The 13,406-nt window shown below is 35.5% G+C and overlaps 1 protein-coding gene across 2 annotated transcripts in view; it reads left to right on the plus strand.

Annotated features, from left to right (window-relative positions):
• LOC311173148 (FRAS1-related extracellular matrix protein 1-like) overlaps nt 1–12,218 on the plus strand; it is a gene marked incomplete at both ends in the record, with an annotated part of 36,860 nt that extends 24,642 nt beyond the window's left edge. The window contains 6 exons of one of the 2 annotated variants that reach the window (XM_084236954.1): nt 264–311; nt 566–730; nt 916–1,044; nt 1,769–1,884; nt 9,531–9,616; nt 12,019–12,218. In XM_084236954.1, coding sequence (XP_084093080.1) covers nt 264–311; nt 566–730; nt 916–1,044; nt 1,769–1,884; nt 9,531–9,616; nt 12,019–12,218 — 744 coding nt within the window. Of the gene's footprint in view, nt 1–263; nt 312–565; nt 731–915; nt 1,045–1,768; nt 1,885–9,530; nt 9,617–12,018 lie in introns of those variants that run through there. The other variant, XM_084236955.1, reaches the window with a different exon arrangement.
• Between the last annotated feature and the right edge of the window lie 1,188 nt (nt 12,219–13,406).

Here is a 13,406-nt window from a genome sequence, read left to right on the forward strand (position 1 = left end):
GTGTCTGTGTACTAAACATGTACCAACAAAAGACGGTGTCTTTTCTCCGTCACTGTGACTATGAATGTATGAATCACCATTGAAAAGTTGTGACTAGGCCTGGAGATTTTTAAAATTTCAGTGATTTGAGAAAAGAAAATCTTCAGCAACATATGTTTAAAAAATCTGTAGACATTAACAAGATCTCACTGGAAAGGTTTTAGCCTATTGCTAATTGTTATTCTAGCCAATTTTGTTCATATTTTGTTCTCGGTTGATTTCAGGTTCATCCATCCTCTGTTTACAGAAATGGAACAGACATCATTTATAATGTAAGCATACACAGAGAATTGCTTTGGTTTTTGTACTTATGGATGTGAAATATTTAGGCGCAGTTTATTTTCTACCTTTTACAATTACATATTTCTCGAAAAACTTGTTTTGAAATTTTAGATGCTTGGATGGGGAGGGAAAAAACCTCTCATCTATTTGCTTTGATCTAATTTTTAAATTACTCATTATAGTGAGGTTTTTTGTTATCTTGGTATTTGTTTTTTCTTTATTGTCATTTGTTGATTTCCTCAAGTATCATGGAATGGTGTCCCTGAAAATGGAAGATGACATTTCCCTAACTCGCAAAAGGAAGGCCAAAGTATCCATTATTAGTCAGCCACAAAGGACATTCAAAGTGGCAGAACTGCCTCAAGCAGATAAGATGGAATCCACAACTGATTCACACTTCCCCAGACAGGTATGAAAATCTTTTTAGTTCTTATTCACCTTACAAGGGCTGTTTGCTGAGCCATAAAACAGCCTTCAAGCTTGAGGACACTATACTCAATTCAAATGCTACCCAACAAATAAGGACCCAAAAGGAGATAAGTGTGTGATCAACTTGACAATAAGTCATGTCTAAATTGCCCTTCCTTCCCATAGGACTGGTTGCCATCATTTCCAAAGAACTGCACACTAGAACTGAAGGGACTCTTCCATTTTGAAGAAAGCTTCCAAAAGCTGTATCAGTGCAACGGGATTGTGTGGAAAGCTTGGAGTCCCCAAACCAAGGTGCCAAGTACCATTACTTGCAATGTTGCAATGTGCCTTATGAAAAGCAAATGGAGAAGGATGGATCACCTCTCGCTACATCTGTCTCCTCTTGTTACACTTTGAAGGCACAGAGGGAAAAATGCTAGTGATTTAACAAGTATCTGTTAAATCAATATGGGTTAAGATGTTTACTCATCTCATCAAAGGCATAAAATCGAAGCTTCGCTGATTTTACTAGTTTTTTCTGTAAGAAGCCATTGCATTTTTCAAGGTAGAAAATTGAGTTTAGGGGGCCTCCCTGGTAGCATAAGGGATTAAATCTCTGCACAATGAAGCTATCAGCAGTCACTGCAGCATCACTGCTGCATGAGTTTGATCCCCAACCAGGGAACTAACCCATATGGCACAGCCTCCCTGTCTCACCCATTGCTCCTGACAGACTGCTCTCCTGTCTCACCCACCGCTCCCCTCAGCAGTGTATTTCAGTCAATCTGCCTGTTCTGCTTCCCACTCTGTCTCTGAATCCTCTCATCACCCCCACCACATCGCTGGCCTATATTCCACTTCTTGGATGCATAAGTAAAATAAATCTTAAAAAAGAAAATTGAGTGGTTGATCTCCTTCCTGGTGGAAAAAAATCACTCTGTTGAAGTAAGAGAACACACAAGACTCTCTATGCTGAGACCAGACTCTGGATTGTAGAAAACCATTATGATGTGACTATGGGACAATTATTTTTCAGGAGGTGGAAGACAAATCCTGCCCAGCTGGGTGGCACCATCACTCTGGATACTGCCACACCTTGATCACAGAGCAGAAAGGCACCTGGGACATAGCTGCCCGAGCTTGCAGGGAAAAGTAAGAAATCCTATTTCATGTTTAATAATGCTTTTTTTCCCCTACTGTTTCTCTGTTTTCTAGTGGAACTGTAGGGTGCTTCATTCACTCAAATGTTGATTGTCTAATACCTACCTTTGTTTTAGGAGCCAGGAGGGAATTCTGTAGCTCTGAATGGGATTTGGCTTGTGACATTGATAATTTATTTTGACTTAGCTCCTCTTTTATGTTAAAATTGTGCTTTTGCCACAATTCTATTTTCTTTTAGCTTATCTATTTCAATCTTTTGGAGAAAGTCAGAAAGCTTTTCTGAGTCAGCAGCACTATTTTTTTTAAAGAATTTTTTTTAAAGTTTTATTTATTTATATAAGAGCTGGGGTACAGGCCAGAGGCACAGGAGGGTGAGCAGATTCACCAGAAACAGCAGGAAGAACAGGCAGAAGGATCAAAAGCATTGCTGAGGGGAGCAGTGGGCAAGACAGGGGAGGTCTGCCTTGCCATGTGGGTTTCTCCCTGGCCAGCTGGGAATCGAACCTGCTGTGGACAGCTTCACAGTGCTGCACTCAACCTGCTGTGCCACCGGAGAGGCTCACAATTTTTTTTTTTTTAATGAATAGGCATTCCTACCCACTGATTTGAAAATAGAGAGCAATGAAAGGTCTAATAGCTTCAGGCCTATGATGATGTAAGAGGCATTGATGATTACATTAGCAGGCAAGTTAGACAAAGGGTCAGAACACTCCATGAAGGATGACTTATGGTTAAGTAATGGCAAAATTTGTCTAGTCCAGATTGATTTTAAAATGCATTTGTACGTATCCCTGAACTTCCTCTTTGTTTACCTGAATATTATCCAAAACAATGAAATAGACTAATATACCCATGGCAGGAAATTGAAACTAGAAAATCCCTTCTGATTGTACTTCATCTAATTCAGAAAAGTTTTGCTCATCTAAAAGCACGATTAAGAAAATGAAATGGCCACCGATAGTAAGGAAAAGGTAATCTCAAATCAGGTATTTGATAAGTGTCTCAAAACCAGGAAATACAAGCTCCTACAGATCAATAACAAAATGACAATGCAATAAGTATATAGCAAGTGACTTGGAAATTTCATAAGGAAGGACAGACAATTGGTCAATAATTACATGAAAAGTTGTTTGTTATTATTAAACCCCAGGGAAATGAAAATTAAAACTATAATGAAATACTACTTCATACCCACTAGAATAGTTAAAATCACAGCAGTGACAATACTACATATTGTTGGTGGAAGTATACAATGATGCAACCGCTTTGTAGAACTGTCTGGCACTTATTTTATAAAATTACATATATCTACCCTCTAGTTTCAATTACATATATCTGCCTTGTAATTCTACTCCTAGGTATTTGTCCAACAGAAAAAAAATTCTCAAAAAATCATATTTACAGAATTTCATGGCAACTTGTTTATATCCACAGTAGTTGGATCATTTGTATTTTTGTTATTGGTGTATAGGAGTTCCTTATATTTTCTCTATCACCAGGGGAATAGATGAATTTTTTTTTCTTTTTTTGATAAATTCTTTTATAAACAATAAAACTAAATGAGCTACTGAAACTTCCAACTGTGTGGATGAATCTTGAACACATTATGTAGAGATGAAGCAACACAAATAAAAAGAGTACATACTGTATGCTTTCATTTATGTGACTAGGAGAATCTGATTAGTTGGTATCAGAATAAAAGCTGTTTTGTCTGGCAATGATTAGGAGGTGATTGGGAAGTAACATGAGGTAGGATGCAGAATGATGGAGCTGTTCTATGTCTACCTCCAGGGAGTCATTACATGGATATATGCAATTATTAAAAATGATAGAATTAAGTACTTAAAACTTTATGCATTTATTGTCTATAAGTTACACATAAGTTTTTTAAAAAATACTAATAGAATATTTTAAAGGTATATTTAAAAATTGATAAAATTAACCACCACCCTCTTCTTCCCTGATGTATTTCATGACTTAACTGTGAGTAGGGGTCAACATAGAAATTAGTCATGACTTACAGGTTTTTGTTGGTGAGTTGGTGATCTAAAATAAGTTAAAATATATTTTTAATCTTACAAATAACCATTGCTTAAATACATATATTCCCATATGCTATATGTTAAGGACAATTAATATATCCTTCCACTAAAATAACCAGATGTCCCACCGTTATTTAGCATTTGTCTCAATGCACTGAAAACTCAGGGATAGTGGTATAGATCTTTTGTCTTCCTTAAGAAAAGAACTTTTATATGGAATCAAAAGTTCACTGAGCTAAATGAAGATTGCAACAAGCTACCCAAGGGAAGATATGGCTTCTCTACTAACACAAATGAGTACAAGTACAGAAGTGCAGTTGTGCTCTTACCAAGGTTATTAAGATCAGATTGCTGCTGGGATTTTTGGGTAAAATATAAGTTAACAGAGGAACAGAATGCCCAAACCCCAAGTTTGGAAGCAGCCTCATTCATCTTACAGTAAATCCCAAACAAGAGTACAAGTAACATTTACTCTCTTGTAATGATGTTTTTACTGGTTGTTCCATGTTTTTTGAGTGATAGCTTTCCATCCATTCCTGATGTTATTCTGAAATAAGCAAGTGTCTTTTGTCAGAAGGACACTTCTTTATTCAGAGATTATGATCTGATAGCTCTTTGGTGTCAGAATGGTTTCTTACAAAATTATAGCAGCTTAGAATAATGTCACTGATGCTTCATGTTGGCTACTCTCTCTGAGTCCCCCAGTATTTTATTATTTTATCTTTTAATTTTATTTTATCTTTTAATTTTATTTCATCTGTCCATTTATTTGCAGCTGGGTTTTAATGCTGAATACAAAGAGTAGCAAACTTAGTTAAAAAGGGATTCTTCTTATATATGTTAATATTGTACAGTTTACTTATTCCAATGTTAAACTTAAGGCTGAAACCAATTAATTAATTGCTTTAATAATATTTATTGAGGGTCCACCATGTGCCTGGCATTGTCCTGGGCACTAGGGTGCAAAATCTAAAATTAACACCACAGGTCCTCCCCAGAGAATTTAAATAAACATGATCATGATCCAGAAAGGTCCCAAATTCTCTAAGACATGTGATATTTCGTATATGATATATGTATTGCTCATTCTTGAAGACTGATTTTGAGAATGTACATTGAGGTGGATTGCTAAACATTGGTTAGGTCTCAATTTTAAGTCAGATAAAAGATACTGAGAGTATTATTTTAACTATTGCAACACCTTTCCTGGGATAGAAATTAATGTTTTTGTTCTCAGATTTCTGAGGGCAAAATGAGTGAAGTCCTTTGAAAAAGGGTCTTTAACAAAATTTCAGCCAGACACAGGGAAACAGCTTTCCCTCTCAGACCTTCAGTTTCTTCCTCTGTCCAGTGGTCCTCTGACTGTGTGATGAGGCTTCTGAAATCAGGCCAGTAGCTCCAGGGGACCAGAGTGGAACCAATAGCTCTGCTTTGGCAACCAGCTCCCTAGGAGGGTGTGAGGCTAATGTGTGGCTCTGCCCCCATCTCCTCCCATGGGGAGATAACAGTTACTTCTCCCAGCAAACAGCACAGTGGCGGTGGACAGACTGTTGGCCACAAGTAAAAGCAACTCTGGCCTCATCCTCCAGCTTTCCCAAATGTCCGGTTCAAATAAAGTTGCATGAAAATAAGACAATAGTTAAGCAAAGTATTTTAAACCTTTGTCCTCTGAGCAAAAGTCTAAATTAATTTGAAAGCCTGGCTACTTTGTCATGCATTTAATCTGACTTCATCTGCAACTAGGTTTTAAGCACCTTCACACCATGACGCTTTATACTGCCTGACTTCATTCTATGTGCCCCCTTGTATTAGCACCTTACTTTTATATTACACTTTACAGTTTACAGAATTATTTCAAATGATTGGCTTATTTGATCCTCCCATCATTTCTGTGAGGGAAGTGGGTATTAATAGCTACATTTTATAGATAAAGAGATTTTGGGAAGCAACTCGCTTGTTGCGGTCATAAAAACAAGTAAATGGGAGAGACGGGACTTATTTGTTAAATTTTATTCCCCCAAATAATTCCATAAGTACAGGAGATACCACATGTAAAGTGTATTGACAACAGACTTATTTTAACTTTGTGTTGGGTTAGTCTAAAGAGGTTTTCACAATTATGTTAATACCTTTATGTCTTTCATAGCAAAGACATATTCAGATTTTTATTGAATTATGGATCCTAAGTTTGGGAAGGAAATGTAAGGCAAACCTAAGGTAAATCAAGTTTTGAGTTTATAGAGTCATTCAATAAATATTGGCATTTTTTGTATCGGAAATGTCTAGACCATATTACACATTTAAGTATTATTCCTCTAGTACTGACCCTACAACCCAATAACTAAATCATTCCTCATTCATCAGTGAGCTGATACTTAACTTTCCACATCAGCTATCCTATATGGTAAATTCCAAAACCTACATTTTACATCCATGAGTTTATTATACACCTGATTATTACTCTCTATAGCCCCTTTTCACAAAGTTCTATCAAGAATGTAAAGTACACTGAATTTAAATTGCATAATTAAGCTCTCACTGAGTTGGTATCCTACTATAGGTCCAATTAAAAAATTTCTAGACCTAAATATAATGAGTTGCAAGCAATATTCATTGATTGAATATATAGGAAGAAAAATGGTACTTAGATATCGTATAAATACACAGATCTCTTGTAGAAGAAACTTATAAAATCTACTATAATAGTGATTAAGTTTTCCATCTTCCCCATTAATTCAAGGGAATGTATGGTCATGTGTAACAGATCAAACGTGATAGTATGAGAAGGTTCAGAACAAATTTCTTTAAATTATTTTGATAACTTAGGGAATCATTTTAAATGAACTGTGATTTCCTTTACATGTAAAACTGAGAAAGGTTTTGGAACAAGAGATTTAGAGACAACCAGAGTTTTTCTATTAAATTTTAGGAAGTGACTATATATTTATCAGTAATATAAACTCAGATTTCACATCTATTGACCAAATTGGTCAATAAATTAAAACAGAATTCAAATAACATTTCTGATGGTATTCTAGGGTATGTAAAAGAGGTTAACAAAATATGATAATATCTCCAGTTTCCTTTGAATCAATCAATCTCAGAGGAATGTGGCCATGCATCTTCTCAGCGTAATTTTTTCTTAGAATCCCAAATGCTCTGATAACATTCAACATGTTTTTATTCATCCTAAAGATTGCACTGCTTCCTTTCATTCATTCATGTTTCAGGTTCATTTTATACTCTTCATCTAAACCCCTTGGGCTGGAAAAATAGATATTTTTGGGAATGATCAATTCCTCTTATGACGTAAAATTCACAGTTTCAACATTTTGTAGCCTGGATATTTGCCTTCTCATGAAGTATTTTTCTAGGAAATGGTCTTAGATTCTATCAGATTTCTGTCAGAATTCTGTCATTCAAATTGCTACTTATCTAGTTTAATTTTTAATTTGGTCTCGTTGTCAATTCTGAGCTGTTTCCTCAGGTTCACTTGCTACCTTACCATCTTCTATGAGGTCTTTTATAGCAACTTGTTTCAAGAGCAGCAAATTTTACCTTATCCCTTGTCCCTAATCAGATTGCTAACTCAGCTCAGTCTTTATCTACAATCTCCTTTCCTCCTCATTGGTGTTTTATTATTTTTTTAACCTAGAGGAGCCAGACTCCTAGATTAGGTATTTCTTAAATTTACATATTGTAATCTCATCTGCTCATTTCCTTAGGCAATCACTGTACATTTGGTAATTCTATTATTATAGATCATTATCTATGAAACCATTTTGTTTTCCCACAGGAGTGTCTGGAACCCCTGCTGGCCTTTCCTTAAAGAGTCACTCCAAAATATATCTATACTTAATCAAAACATTTCAAAGAAGTAGATGTCTATTTCTGTAACTAGAAAAAAAAATAAGGTTCCTTCTTTTAATATAATACTTTGGATGTCTTAAAATTACAAAGCTGTCAAAAGGTTACTATCTCTATACTTTATTTTTATATTTATAGAGATATATGTGTATAAATAATGTCCATTGTATTTTATATGTATGTGGACATACAAGAAAAGGAAAAATATTTTTGTAAAATAATCAACTTACGAGTGCCTAAATATTTCTTTTGTAAATAATTGTGCTCTAACATTTTACCCATTCTAAACACAGCTATTTTCTCCTTTCATTCTTTTGGGTCTTTTTTTTTTCTTTGCTTCTTAAAGAGTCAAAAAGGACATCAAATTAGTATTTGAGTAGATAAAAAAGTCATTTTTATGATAATTTCAATAATCTTAAAAGAAGGAGATATTAAATATCCTTGAATTAAACCTTTTACTTCCTGATGATGAAGTTGAGGGTGCAAAGTTGCATCTCAAAGGGAATTAGCACAGAGTAGAAAGTGAAACCCATCTCCTACACTCTGTCAAATTACTGGCTGTGGCAGCCCCTGAAATCCTCCTTACCTCACATTTAATAAACATTTGATATTTGTCCTCTAACTCCTTGGTGTATTAGAATTGCCATTTTGGATATGAGAAGGAGGGAAGAAAATGTGTTATCATAGCTGCTATAACTGTCAGACAGGAGCTGACAGTAAATAATGAGGTCAGAACCCAGTCCCCAAACTCAAATCCATCAGCCTGGGGCCATTTGTGACATATCACAGAAGGCCTTGAAGTCACCACTGCGTTATGGAACAGTAAAGTACAGCTATTAATAGGAAAAAAATCATTGATATAAATAAATTATGTTCACTATATGTTATCTGGGAAAGCAGAGAAGTGGATCTAAATTTTTGAAAGACCTGGGCAAAATGAATAAAATTCAATTCACCAGTTGTCTAAACTTTTTCTTATTAATGTATACTAGCCAAGCAAGAAGATTATAGTGATTTTGTTTCTGATTTTAAACTTTTTGTATTAAAAATAGAGGAGGAGAAGGGGGAAAGAAATGACAATCTGTTGGCTTTTATTGAAAGAATTCTGTAAAAGAACTTTTAGTGAGCTTTGTTAGGGAATTAGATGCAATCAAATATTGCCTATAGAAATATTTCAGCTAGCTACAAAAATAGTTCATAAATAATTCTGTTTGGGAAATAATATTTATTTACATTTGAAAGGACAGGTGTGATGGTTTAATAGTGAAACCATACTCATTTCACTTGGGTGTGATGAAGAGTCACAATTGTTTACATGTTTTGACACACCAAGTTCAACAAATTTTATCTGATCAGCTTAACTGGATAATTGCCAAATGTGTGCCATTTAGAAATAACTTCCCGTGAAAGTGTAATATTTTGGCATTAAGTATTTCATCTTCATAAGGAGGCAGTTTCCAATTTTCCAAACAATGTTTAAAACATGTTGAATCTGTGCTTAAAATCAAGATGCTGTAATAAACCATCACTTCTTTCCCATCACCTACCTCTACCCCATAGATACTCATTATATAAAGAAAACTAGAATATTAAAATCTTGGACAGTTCTTTCAACATATGTACCTTTTTCTATGTTAAACTGGTTTTGATTTCCTGTTTGCATTACATATCAGCATAAATGTTGAACTCCGGTCACTGAAGCACTTATTTTCATCTGTTTATATGTAGTTACCTGGGCAGCCTTGTGACAGTCCTCTCCAGGCGGCATATGCGATGGCTCTGGGACATTAGTGGAAGAAAGCCTTTTTGGATAGGTAAGTCCTATTGCTGCACAGAGAAGGAAAGCGTGAATGCACAGAGAACATCTTCCTTCCAGGGTCCAAATGATTTTGGTTCACAGTAACAAGCAATTGTTAGATGGCCAGAGAATCTGATTTTTTTTTTTAAAGATTTATTTATTTATACAAGAGCTGGGGTACAGGCCAGAAGCACAGAAGGGTGAGAGTATTCACCAGAGACAGAGCAGGGAGCAGAACAGGCAGACAGACTGAAAGCACTGCTGAGGGGAGCAGCTGGCGAGGCAGGAGAGGTCTGCTACACCATGTGGGTATCTCCCTGGTTGGCCGGGAATTGAACCCACACTGCAGAGGCCTTGGACAGCTTCACAGCGCTGCACTCAACCTGCTGCACCACTGGGGAGGCCCCAGATAGTCTGATTTTTAAGGCTCACCTGAAAACTTTGACATAATCTTTTCTAGACATTTATAAAGGATGTGGTTAGACAGATAGGAAAGGAATCCAACAAATGCTGTTTCTAAAAGTAAAAAATTTGATATTGCTTATAAAAAGGGGATGGTTAAATAAAATATAGTATAACCATCTGAAGAAATATTTAATATTTAGTGCTTTAGTAAGGAATTAAATATTAAAGATGTGATCAATTGCCTTATGTTTATCAATTCATTGCATAAATATATACTTGGTGCATACTATGAATAAAATATGTAAAGTATTGCATTTTTGGCAAGGTATTAAGTGAAAAGGGAGCGCCTGTAGTCTTTTGAAACCTGAAGTAATTTAAAAAAAATTTATATACATTTATATACAAATTTATATACATTCTATATTTAAAGCCTACGCAATGCATTCACATAGATACATAAAAGAAATATGCTAAAGAATGAGATGTTTAACCTCCACATAAGAATTCTAGGTGATCTTAATTGGTTTCTCTTCTGAAATTTTAATATTTTCTACTATTTTAACAATAACACCTTTCTTTTCAATAATACCACAATACAAATCTATTTAATTTAAAGATAGAATTCTCAGGGGACCTCAACCTAGTGTTCTTACTGTCTCCTCTTGAAGGCATTTTATTTGAGGAAACTATAATAATTGAATTTAAGGAAACTATGATAAACGCAGTCTTGGCTTCTCAAAATTTCTGTAGTACTCAGTGAGTGTCTGAATTCAGAAATTATCTAAGTGCATGAAGGCTGGAGGATAATATTGTATACATCCACCATGACTGATTCTATCCTTACAATGTACTTAAGCATAGCATATCCTGATCAATAATTCAAGGAAACAATCCAGAAGGAAATTGATTGACCCTAACCAAAAGCACTTCATTTTAATCTCTCCAAAAATATTGACTGAGAGTCAGCTGGAAAAAGGTAATATGCTATGTAACTAAAACTGTTTTCACTCTAAAATTTGGTTTCACAGATGTCAGATCATGCTATTTCAAGAAAATCCTTTTCTCATTTTAATCCTTTTATTTCTATTATGAAAAAAAGTGAGGCAGAGAATTGTTTCTTTAAGGAAAATTACAAGAACTTTACAACAGTAAGATGTGATTTACAAAAATTGCCAATGGGAGTAGAGAGTCAAGTAGAGAAAAAATGCTTTTATTGAAATTGCAGCAGATTGAAAAGATCTTAAGCTTCAGACTAAAAATAACACATAGTAAGCTACTTTCAAATATGAAAACCAAGGCATCTGATAATAAGAAAGAAGAACAATAGACAAGAGTGTATCTGTTTCTCTGTGATAAGAGTTCTGCTTTAGGATAATCTGAATAATAACAGCTGCCATTCATTGAACACATGGCACGAGCTTCATCTTTACGCTACCCATTATCTTTTTTCATCCTTAAAACAGATGTTTCACTTTTATTCCCATTTCTTGGACAAAGAAACGAAAACTCACAGTGGTTAAGTAACTTACTGGCCAGGTAGAGCTAGGATTTGGATTTGGATCAGCCTTAAGTTCTTAATTGTGTCTTTTTTTCTTTTTTAAAGTTTGTGCATACAAAAACTGGGGCACAGGCCAGAGATGTGGGGATGAGGGGATTCACCCGAGACAGAGTGGGTAACAGAACAGGCAGATTGACTGAAATACACTGCTGAGGGGAGCAGAGGGCGAGTCAGGAGAGGTCTGCTGCACCATGTGGGTAGCTCCCTGGCTGGGGATCGAATTCACGCTGCAGTGGCTGCAGATAGCTTCATAGGTTGCATCTTAACCCCTTGCGTCACCAGGGAGGTCCTCTTAATTGTGTCCTATAGGCCTCCTGGTTCCTATTTCATGTTTTAGATCCTAGATTCATGTTTACATGTAGTTACTGTAGTCTATATGTAGTTACAACAGACTGATAAATATCTGAGCATAAATGTAATAAAATCCTTTGGCACATTCTTTTGGTTCACATTAGGTTTGAATGACCAAGTGCATGCTGGCCTCTGGCAATGGATTGGTGGTGAACCTGTCACCTTCACCAACTGGAAGAGAGGGCCCCCTCAACGGTCAAAGCCTGGCAAGAACTGTGTTTTGGTTCAAAGACAAGGGAAATGGCAAATCAAGAACTGTAGAAAGGGCAAACCTCATAATTACATATGCTCCAGGAAACTCTAAATAGAGCTGGGTGCCCACTTGGGATTTCTCACCTATTTATTTACAGGATTTGTGCATATTGCTCAATAGAAAGCAAGGTGTCATGCCTGACTTGGTACTTTTTTTTTTTTAAATCATAGTGTATGAATGATTCTACCTAGAAAAAAAGGAACATAGATGAATAGTTCCAAGAAGATTGGTAAATGAATATATCTTCTAGAAAGATAAAAGCTTTGTATCTCAAAACATTTCAAAATAAATTTCTGAAGTATTAAAAGGAACAAGATTTATTTCAGAAGAACCCACCCTGATTCCACTCCATCTCTTTCAGCACCAATTTCATGGTCCTTGGATTATTTTTTCCACCATAATGCCTCTAGTGAGTTCATTCTGAAGTCTGTATTGCAGGTGCTGCTACTACTTCAGTCTGAGTGAAAATAACCCCACCAGTTCATTAAATGCAAAGGATTGTTCTGTCCCTTTGGAGACCCTTTAAATGTGAAACCTGGGATAAGAAACTTATGGATAAAAAGGAGAATTCTCTGTGGTGAAAATGCAGGTTTAGATGGAAGATGTTGCAGATGGGAGCTCATTTTCAAAACTCTAATTCAATATAAGAATTCAGGGGCTATTTGATTTCAGGGGTCTGCCCATTGCCATTCATAAACTAGATCTTTTCTGTTAAGAATGCTGGCACTGTTCCTTTCAGAAGCTAAGGATGGACTTGCCCTGGTCTTCAGATTCATGAGAAATTTGAAATAATATGAAATTCTCTATCTATACTTCTAATACTGACTAGCATTTCTCAAGGACATTTGAAATACAGTCTCTATGTGAATGATGGTTAATATGTAGAAGAAACACACTGTTTCTTAGAAGTAACCAAATGAGGTATGTTGATAAGCAAAGAAAAACTATGCATATAAAGGAACCCTTGAATGTCTATATTCTCAGAAAGGATTTTGATATGATTTTTTACCCTGAATCTTTCATATTTGTAGAAATACCATGTTAACTTTATTCTTTAATGTAACTGTGTTGTGGTCATCTATGTTCTCAGCTGAGTTAAACATTTTTATAGCTGTGATGCTTGTTGCCGTCTTCCAAGAACTCCCCTCTGAAATCAAGGTTTAACTGCAGGTAATTAGAAATGTATTTCTGAAACATTCACTCAAAATTATCCTGTTTTTCATGAACACTGAAAAATAT

Source organism: Talpa europaea, assembly GCF_964194135.1.
Source record: "Talpa europaea genome assembly, chromosome: 7".
In the NCBI taxonomy this organism is placed as follows: Eukaryota; Metazoa; Chordata; class Mammalia; order Eulipotyphla; family Talpidae; genus Talpa; species Talpa europaea.